Source organism: Dipodomys ordii, unplaced genomic scaffold (genome assembly GCF_000151885.1).
Source record: "Dipodomys ordii isolate 6190 unplaced genomic scaffold, Dord_2.0 Scaffold167, whole genome shotgun sequence".
Lineage (NCBI taxonomy): Eukaryota > Metazoa > Chordata > Mammalia > Rodentia > Heteromyidae > Dipodomys > Dipodomys ordii.
The window spans coordinates 1,178,767-1,189,144 of NW_012267383.1; the positions used below are offsets into that span (position 1 = coordinate 1,178,767).

Below are 10,378 nucleotides of genomic sequence, written 5' to 3' on the forward strand. Positions count from 1 at the left end.
AATTACCAGCCGGATCAAAAAAAAACTGGAATCATGTGGTAGATGCCAGAGCAGGTCCCAGCCTAAAGACTACCTTGAAACCAAAGAAAGTGAAAACTCTATCTGGAAACAGGATAAAAAGCAACCAGATCAGTAAACTGCAGAAGGAATTTAAACGTCACAGTAAGTTTCGAACCTTGGTATACCAAGTGGTTTTCCAGTTTATTTTTGGTTGTTGTTGATGAATGGTATATTCAGATAACTTTCTTGTTTGTTCCCTTTTTGACAGGGCTGAGGATCTTGCATCCTAGGGACCAGTTATACCCAAACACCTTCCTGCTTCTTTCCTTTTTTACAGGGCCTTAAAAATCAAGGTCTTGTGTTCTCACTGCTTGCTTGCTCATAGCTGGTGTTCAACTACTTGAGCCATACCTTCAGTCTGGCTTTTTCCCCTAGTTGTTTGGGAGATGGAGTTTTCCATCTGCCAGGACTGACTTTGAACCACAATCCTTTAGATCTCAGTCTCCTGAGGAGGCCAGGATTATAGGCGTGAGTCACCAGCACCTATCTAGGAACTGAGGTCTTAACATAGAGTCCATTGCCTAAAATGCCTTCTACCTCATGATTCTGAAACAAAAGGTCAAAGAATTTGTTTTGCTAAACTGACTGGTAGAGGAAGAATTGGCTAAATGGGCAGAGTAGTGACTAATAAATGACCATGAAATGCTGTATAAAGAAATAGGATTATTTATTAGATTTTTTGGGGGGTGGGGGGAATGCCATTCTTCGGATTGAACTTGTGGCCTGGGCATGGTTCCTGAGCTTTTTTTGCTCAAGGCTGTACAACTTGGGCCACAGATACACTTTTTCCACTTTTTAGCAATAAACATCTTGTGGACTTTCCTGGTTTGAACCCTGGTACTCTCTGATTTTAGCCTCCTGAGATTAGCTAGGATTACAGACAGATGTAAGCCACCAGCATCTGGCTAAGAAACAGGATTTTTCATGAAGCTCATCTCCAAAGGGAAGTGTGATATATATCAAGTACACATAGAGCAGATTTTAAAGTTCCCTGAATTCGGTGCTTGGGCTGCAGTCATTCATTGAGGTGTAGGCATTGGGTGTACACCTACCTTGTTCTAATAAGGAAAAAGCAGATGATGGAATTAGCAGTAAACAGTGTGACTGAATATGGGAAAATATCAAATGAGACTCACTAAGACTCTCACATGGCCCTAAGGAAAGGAGCTAAATGGTTAGGTGTCTTTTGGGGCTCACACCTGTGATTCTAGCTACCGAGGAGGCTGAGATCTGAGGATCGCAGTTGGAAGCCAGCCTGACATGAAAGTACATGAGACTTTTTTTTTGGTTGTAGGGCTTGAACTCAGCGTGGGCGCTGTGCCTTAGTTCTTCAACTCAAGGCTAGTGCTCTACTACTTGAGACATATTGCCACTTCCGGTTTTCTGGTGGCTTATTGGGGATAAGAGTCTCGGGGTCTGGGAAGGTGGCTCAGTGGTAGTGCGCTTGCCTCACATGCATGAGGCCCTGGGTTCGATTCCTCAGCACCATGTAAACAGAAAAAGCCGCGCCGTGGCTCAAGTGGTAGAGTGGTAGCCTTGAGCTGGAGAGCTGAGAGGCAGCACCCACACTCAGAGTTCAGGCCCCATGACCACCAACAACAACAAAAAGTCTCACAGACTTTGCTGTCCAGGTTGGCTTTCAACATGATCCTCAGATCTCAGCCTCCCTGAGTAGCAAGATTACAGGTGTGAGCCACCGCCTGTGGCTCATGAAACTTAACCACAACAAAGTCAGAAGTAGAATGTGGCTCAAGTGGTAGAGTGCTAGCCTTGAACAAAAACAAAAATCTGGAAATAAGCTGTATGGCTCAAGTGGTAACAGCATTATTCTTGAGTGAAAAAGCCAAGCAAGAGCATGGTCATGGGCTGGGAAGGTGGCTCAGTAGTAGAGCGCTTGCCTTGCATGCCTGAGGCCCTGGGTTCAATTCCTTAGCACCACATAAGCAAAAAGAAAAAAGCCGGAAGTGGCACTGTGGCTCAAGTGGTAGAGCGCTAGCCTTGAGCTGAAGAGCTGGGGGACAGCGCCCAGACCCAGAGTTCAGCCCCCATGACCGGCAAAAAAAGAAAGAAAGAAAATGTATATTTAGCCAGTTGCAGGTTCATGCCTGTAATCCTAGCTTCTCAGGAGGCTAAGATCTGAGGATCACAGTTCAAAGCCAGCCTGGGCAGGAAAAGTCTGAGACTTAGATCTCTAGTTAGTCACAGAAAAAAACCAGAAGTGGACCTATGGCTCAAGTTGCAGAATGCTAGCCCTGAGCAAAAAGAAGCTCAAGGGACAGTGCTTAGGCCCCAAGTTCAAGCCCCAGAACCAGTAGGGAAAAAAAACAGTATGCTTACCAAGGGATTTGTTGGGGGTGTTTCAGCCCCTGTAGTGGCTCTTAGACATAATAAAGTGGAAGGTTTTGTTTTGTTTTGTTTGTTTTTATTGCAGATTCTGATGCCCACAGTACCACCTCAAGTGCCTCGCCAGCCCAGTCTCCTTGTTATAGTAACCAATCAGATGACGGCTCAGATACAGAGATGGCTTCTGGCTCTAACAGGACACCAGTTTTTTCCTTTTTAGATCTTACATATTGGAAAAGGTGAGTAACAGAAAATATCACACACTCCCATGTTACATGATTTATGATGGGTGAAGTTAAAAAAATTGCTAGGATATGTTCCAAAGCATGGAATAAATATGAAAGAATTCTACTTGAATTCTTTCTTCACTTCACATACAAGTATCAATTACCTAGGCATTAAAGTAGAAAACAAATACAACAAACAAGACTTGAGAAACAAGATCTTCCACTCATCTGGTCAAATCATTACTAAATGACCCCATGCTGCTGACCACATACATGGTGTATATGTGCACATTGGAGGGAAACTAGGAGGAGGACACAGAACCAGAGGGAAACAGGGGAAAACATACAACAGCGGGACCCATCAGCTGCACTGGACATTGATTAAAACGAACTAAGCAACTCAATGGCAGTGATGGGAGGGAGGGAATGAGTGGGAAAGAGGAAACAGATGACGCTATGCAAAAGGAAAGGAATGTACATATCACCCGATATGGAAGAAATAACTGTATTGTCAAAGCTCATGGAACTCAAACTTCATGGACCAAGACAGAGGCAATTTGGTCCACAAAGGTTACAATGTGTTTGTGACTTTAACTAAGTATCACTATCCAATAATACTGTGAAATTTGTGAAATGTATGTAATCACAACAAATCTCAATAAATTAATAAATAAAATTAATAAATTAATCACAATAAAAAATTGCAAAAAAAAAAAAAGACTCCAGAAAGGTGGGGTGGGGGGAGTAGAAAACAAGCTTGGTGCAGGCAGCTCATGTCTATAATCCTGGCTACACTGGAGGCTGAGATTTGAGCATGCAAAGCCCATGGAAGCAGGAATGTCAGTGAGGCTCTTACCTCCAGTTAACCACCAGAAAAGCCTGAGTGGTATTATGGCTCAAAATGGGAGAGTGCTAGCCTTGTGCCCAAAAGCTCAGGGACAGTGCCCAGGTCCTGAGTCCAAGCCCCAGGGTTAGCCTAGGTGAGTGCAAGTGTGCGCACACATATACATACAGAGAAATAACTCATTAAATAAAAACATGTTCAAATATTTCTATAATCTTGGAAATACAAATCTCAGTTTCCTAGCCTACATTCTTCCAGGATCCCTATCATGTGGGAGTTGGTAATACTGTGGAAAGTGAGTCTTTTAATCATGTTGGACTTAGTTAAAATGGTGGGTAGGTTTCCTTCCTTCTCCCTCCTTTCCTTTCTTTGTTTTGTTTTTGCTTTATTAGTATTTCTTTTTTCTTTTTCCTTTTAGACAGAAAATATGTTGTGGGATCATCTATAAAGGCCGCTTTGGGGAAGTCCTCATCGATACCCATCTATTCAAGCCCTGTTGCAGCAATAAGAAAGCCAGCACTGACAAGCCGGAGGAGCCGGGCCCAGAGCCTCTGCCCATCTCCACTCAGGAATGGTGACCGAGGCCCACGCAGAAGCCATCGGAAGTTTGCAGAGACCACAAGCAACCAACTGACCCTCTTCTTTTGAACTTGGATCCCTGCTATTCTGCCAAAAGACATTTTCTAGAATAGTTTTTTTGAATGGTTTTTCTTTTCCCTCCCTAGTCCCACAAACTCTAAAGCCAGTGTCTACTTACTACAAATAAGAAAAAGGAAAAAAAAGAAGTGTACATAATATTTAAGATGCTGAGTATTTCATAGGAAAGCTGAATGCTGCTGTAAAGTGCTCTTTAAGTCTTTTTTTAATCCCCTTCTAATGAATAAAATTAGGGGAAATTCAGGGGACAGAGATGGGATTTGTTGTATGCTAAGCCGTATGTAGTTTTAGTCTTTCTCTATCGGGAAGCCGTGGTTGGGGGCATTTTCTTCGATGGCTGGATGCACTTGTTTTCCCTCCCGATTCTACATTTGTAACATGACCTGCCCCTAGATAGAGGTGGCTGTTGTTGGTAACTTTGGCATACTTAGGTCTTGCCATAGTTTTGATGACTCAAACCTATACTACTGATTACTAAGCAGGACAGTGAGCTTTGGGATGCATGATAGCTTGATGGAAGAGGTATGTCTAAATCATAGGGAGCTTGACTGTATATGTTGCATCTTTTGTTACCTCCCATCATTAATATTGGATGCAGGTTTTAATTCATGTGGAAATCTGAAAGCAGAATCCAAGCACCTCATGTGGAAATGGCAATTCTCTAGGGTAGGCAAGACGAGATCCTGTTTGAACTGGTACCAAAGCGTCACCGCCTGGCAGAGAGCAAAAGGCTTTGACTATAAATGTTAAGCTATATGAATAAAAGGTGCAAGTTTTCAGGATGGGATGGAACAAAAGTGAATGCTATTTAGGGCACATTTCTCTGAGGGCTTGCCCGTGTGAATGACTGGTGTTGTTTGTGTTATGTGGCTGTTCCTCAGATTCCTGAAATGTGCACAATTCAGTTTTAGCTCTGGATTGCTTCCACTGACCTTTGTGAAGGTTTTATCTACACAGATGGCATTGACTTGTTTTAACCTATTAAGGGTTTGTTGTTTTTTTCCCCACTATTTAAAGTTTATTAGAAGAAAAGGCATGTGTTAATGCTAAGTAGATTGGTTTGGGGTTCATTCAGATTTTTCTTTTTCCTTTTTTGAATGAGACTTTTGAAACTACAAGGTATACTGAAGTTGGAGCCCCTAATTCCCATATCCTCACTAAAAGCCTCACTTATGAGGCACTGGTGGCACAGGTCTGTAACCCTAGTTACTCAGGAGGCTATTATCTGAAGATTGCAGTTCAAAGCCAGACTGGGCAGAAAAGAGACCTTTTTTTTTGGGGGGGGTGTCCCATTGTGGGGCCTGAACTCAGGGCCTGGGCCCTGTCCCTCAGCTCTTCAGCTCAAGGCTAGCGCTCTACCACTTGAGCTACAGCGCCACTTCCGGTTTTCTGGTGGTTTATTGGAGATAGGAGTCTCACGGTCTCTCCTGCCCGGGCTGGCTTTGAACCGCAATCCTCAGATCTCAGCCTCCTGAGTAGCTAGGATTACAGGCGTGAGTCACCAGCGCCCGTCGCCACTTCCCATTTTTGAGTGGTTAATTGGAGATGAGTTTCATGGGGATTTTTCTGCCCAGGCTAGCTTTGAACTGCGATCCTCAGATCTCAGACTCCTGAGGATCTAGGGTTACAAGTGTGAGCCACTGGCACCTGGCTTCTTTTCTTTTTTCCTTTGTGCTGGTCCTGGGGCTGGAACTCAGACCCTGGGTACTTGTCTCTAAGCTTCTTTTTGCTTTACTACTTGAGGCACAGCTCCACTTACGGCTTTTTCTGAGTAGTTTACTGAAAGTAAGAGTCTCACAGACTTTCCTCTGCCCAGGCTGGCTTTGAACTGTGATCCTCAGATCTCAGCCTCCCAAGTAGATAGAACTATAGGCCTGAGCTACCAGCATCCTGCTCCATGAGTCTCCTTATTTCCAATTAAGCACTAAGATGCCAGAAGTGGAGCACAAAAGCTCAGCAGTGCCCAAGCCCAGACTCAAGTGCTAGGATCACAAAAACCTAATCCACAATTGAAGAGAGGAGCAAAGAAAGTAATGTAACTTGAATAAAATCTGCTTTTATTCCAAAGCCCTGTACTGAAAGTTCTTTTGGAGAAATGCCATCTTAATCCATTTGGGGGAAGGGACAGTGTCCAACTCTCCTCTGCTGTAGGTTGATTACCCTTACACAGAGATTGGCCCTTGTCCAATTCCTCTGTGTGTGTGTGTGTGTGTGTGTGTGCGCGTGCACGTGCGTGCATGCGTGCGTGTGCATGTTCACGCACCAATTCTTGAACTTCATATTCGGCCTGAGCATGGTCCTGAGCTTTTGTGCTCAAGGCTAGCACTTTACCACTTGAGCCACAGCTCAAGTGGGCTTTTTTTTTTTTTTTTGATGGTTAATTGGAAATAAGAGTCTCAGCAGCTTTCCTGCCCAAGCTGGCTTTAAACTGTGATCCTGCTGGGCACTGGTGGCTCACACTTAAAATCCTAGCTACTCAGAAGGCTGAGATCTGAAGATCATGGTTCAAAGCCAGCCTGGGGAGAAAAGTCCCCATAAGACTCTTAGAGACTCTTTTTTTTTTTGGGGGGGGGGTCCGGTCGTGGGCCTGAACTCTGAGCCTGGGCGCTGTCCCTCAGCTCTTCAGCTCAAGAGGCTAGCGCTCTACCACTTGAGCCACAGCGCCACTTCAGCTTTTTTCTTTTTGCTTATGTGGTGCTGAGGAATCGAACCCAGGGCCTCAGTCATGCAAGGCAACTGCTCTATCACTGAGCCACCTTCCCAGCCCCCGAGACTCTTATCTCTAACTAACCACTCAAAAATGGGAAGTGGCACTGTGGCTCAGGTGGTAGAACACTATCCTTGAGCATAAAAAGAGTCAGGGACACTGCCCAGAGCCTGAGTTCAAGCTTCACAGCCAACAACAACACCCGTAAGTGATGACCACAAAAATTAGGGTATCTGGAGCATACTAACTGTTCTACAAATGAAGAATGCATGAAGCTCAGAGATGCCCCTTATCTAGTGGTGCTGATGTGGCTTCCAATGTTCCAGTTATAGTACTCTCATACTCTGCTGATTTTTTTTGTGTGATGTTCAGTGAACTGGGAAGAGAAGAGAAAGCCAAAATGTATTAAAGGTAGATAATTTTGCAGGCTCATGTTCCCAAAGAACGGGACCCAACCATTCTATCTAACAATTTCTCAGGCTGTGGAGTTAGGTTACTCATTGTAATCAAGAGAAAGCTTTTGGAATCAAGTTCCTTACATGCTGAATTTTTAAAAAATGACTTGTTAGCAATGAGAATGTGCCTTAGTGGTAGAGAGCTTGCCTACCATGCATGATGTACTGGGTTCGATTCCTCAGTACTACATACACAGAAAAAACTTCTGGTGTTGTGGCTCAAGTGGTAGAGTGCTAGCCTTGAGCAGAAGAAACCCAGGAACAGTGCCTAGGCCCTGAGTTCAAGCTCCAGGACTGGCAAAAAAAGAAAAAGAAAAGAAAAACATTATTGGATGCTGAGTTGAAGATCTTGGACAAAATAGTTTAGAAGATTTAATATAACAGAATTTAATCATTCCATTTAGAGAACTATTGAAAAGCGTTTATTAAAGTATCACCTTCGTCTTGATATCTAAATTGGGAAAATTTTGCTGTGTTATTATGTCTATTCCTGGCCAGGTGCCAGTGCCTCATGTCTGTAATCTTAGCTTCTCAGAAGGCTAAGATCTGAGGATCACAGTTTGAAGCACAGGCCAAAAAGTTTGTGAGACTTATCTCCAATAAATTACTCAGAAAAAGCCAGAAGTGGTACTGTGGTTCAAGTGGTAGAGCACTAGCCTTGAGCACAAAAGGGCTTAGGGACAGTGAGTGCCCTGAGTTCAAGCCCCAGGACTGGCAAAAAAAAAGAGTGTCTATTCCTTATGTTGCTTATAGACAATTGCTCTTGTTTAGAGTAGCTCCAATTTCTTTTTTTTTTTTGGGGGGGGGGGTCCGGTTGTGGGGCCTGAACTCTGGGCCTGGGCGCTGTCCCTCAGTTCTTCAGCTCAAGGCTAGCACTCTACCACTTGAGCCACAGCGCCACTTCCGGCTTTTTTCTTTTTGTTTATGTGGTGCTGAGGAATCGAACCCAGGGCCTCAGGCATGCAAGGTAAGCGCTCTACCACTGAGCCACCTTCCTAGCCCAATTTCTTTGTATATGTGTCTCTATATTTGCACATCCATTAACATGAATACTGAGACTTGAACTGTTCTTGCTTAGATTTTCACTGAAGGCTGGTGGCTCTACCACTTGGGCCACATCTCTACTTCTGGCTTTTTGCTAGTTAATCAGAGATAAGAGTCTCTCAGGTTTGTCTGCCTTGCTGGCATGCCTTGCTGGCTTTGAATGATATCCTCAGATCTCAGGTAGCTAGGGTTACAAGCATGAGCCACCTGTGTCTCACTCTGTGATGTTAAGGTTGATCACTTTATTAAGATGGGTACTACTAGATTGTTTACATTGTTTACATGTAAGACACATTGTGTGTGTGTGTGTGTGTGTGTGTGTGTTTGTGTTTGTGTGTGTGTGTGTGTGTGTGTTTGTGTTTGTGTGTGTGTGTGTGTGTGTGTTTGTGTTTGTGTGTGTGTGTGTGTGTGTATGTGTGCTGGTACTGGGGTTTGAGTTCAGGGTGCCATCCTTGGGCTTTGTTGATTTGTTTTGCCAGTTCTGGGGCTTGAACTCGGCCTGGGGCGCTGTCCCTGAGCTTCTTTTGCTCAAGGCTAGCACTCTACCACTTGAGCCACAGCGCCACTTCCTGCTTTTTCTGTTTATGTAGCACTGAGGAATTGAACCCAGGGCTTCATGCATGCTAGACAAGTAGTCTACCACTAAGCCACATTCCCAGCCCTCACTGGGCTTTTTTGCTCAAGGCTAGCATTCTACCATTTGAGTCACATCTCTACTTATGTATGGCTTTTTAGTGGTTAATTGGAAATAAAGAGTTTTATGGGTTTTCCTACCCTGTTGGGCTTTGATTCTCAATCCTCAAATATCAGCTACCTGTGTAGGTAGGATTATAAGCACCCAGATACATTTTTTTCTTTTGTACCCAAATAAAGTAATCTATACATTGATATTGTAAGATTTTTTTTTTTTTTTGTCAGCCGTGGGGCTTGAACTCTGGGCCTGGGCGCTGTCCCTAAGCTCTTCAGCTCAAGGTGAGTGCTCTACCACTTGAGCTACAGCGCCACTTCCGGTTTTCTGGTGGTTTATTGGAGATAAGAGTCTCACGGTCTCTCCTGCCCCGGCTGGCTTTGAACCGTGATCCTCAGATCTCAGCCTCCTGAGTAGCTAGGATTACAGGCGTGAGCCACCAGCGCCCAGCTGATATTGTAAGATTTTTAATTCAAACTTTTTAAAATTTAAGTATTTACTGAGCATCTAGCTCCAAGGTCTCTTTACTAAATGACAGTTGACACTGAGAAACCACATGGCTGGACTCCCTTAAATTTTTCGAGAGTATTGGCCTGGCATATGCCTGTGATCCTAGCTACTCAGGAGGCTGTGTTCTGAGTTTGAAGCCAGCCTAGGCATGAGCCTCCTGTTTCCAGTTAACCTGCATAAGGCTGAAAGTGTAGCTGTGGTTCAAGTTGTAGAGGACCAACCTTGAGCAAAAAAGCTAAGGGATACTGCCTGGGCTTTGAGTTCAAGCCCAGAACGTGAACACATGCAAACAACAAGAATCCTTACATTGCTGCGTACCAGTAGCTCACGCCTGTAATCCTAGCTACTCAGGAGGGTGAGATCTAAGGATTGAGGTTCAAAGCCAGCCCGAGCAGGAAAGTCTGTGAGACTCTTAGCTCCAATTAACCACCAGAAAACCGGAAGTGGTGCTGTGGCTCAAGTGGTAGAGCACTTGTCTTGAGCCAAAGAGCTCAGGGACAGTGCCCAAGCCCAGAGCTCAAGCCCCATGACCAACAGCAACAACGAAAAGAATCCTTAAATTCACTAAAATGGTTATTATAAACTCAGTTTTGTGACCATAACTTCTAGAAATACACCCAAGGTCTAGAAATAGGGGTAAATCTAGGGGGTAGATCATTCATAGAAACACTTTGTTTTTGTCTATATACACACACACTCACACACACACACGGCACGTCTGATACATGCCACAGACACGTGTCACAGACATGTGTCGTGTGTGTGTAATATGTCACAGACGTGTGTGTGTATTCACACACCATTTTTAACATTTTTGTGTGGTTCTGAGGATTGAACTCTGAC

The 10,378-nt window shown here is 44.2% G+C and overlaps 1 protein-coding gene across 1 annotated transcript in view; it reads left to right on the forward strand.

Annotated features, from left to right (window-relative positions):
* The window catches only part of Fam60a (family with sequence similarity 60, member A), a 13,039-nt gene extending 7,664 nt beyond the window's left edge, over nucleotides 1–5,375 (forward strand). Inside the window, exons 3-5 of the mRNA XM_013033413.1 lie at nucleotides 7–162; nucleotides 2,492–2,642; nucleotides 3,893–5,375. Coding sequence (XP_012888867.1) covers nucleotides 7–162; nucleotides 2,492–2,642; nucleotides 3,893–4,052 — 467 coding nt within the window. The 3' untranslated portion in view covers nucleotides 4,053–5,375. The remainder of the gene's footprint in view (nucleotides 1–6; nucleotides 163–2,491; nucleotides 2,643–3,892) is intronic.
* Nucleotides 5,376–10,378: the final 5,003 nt, after the last annotated feature.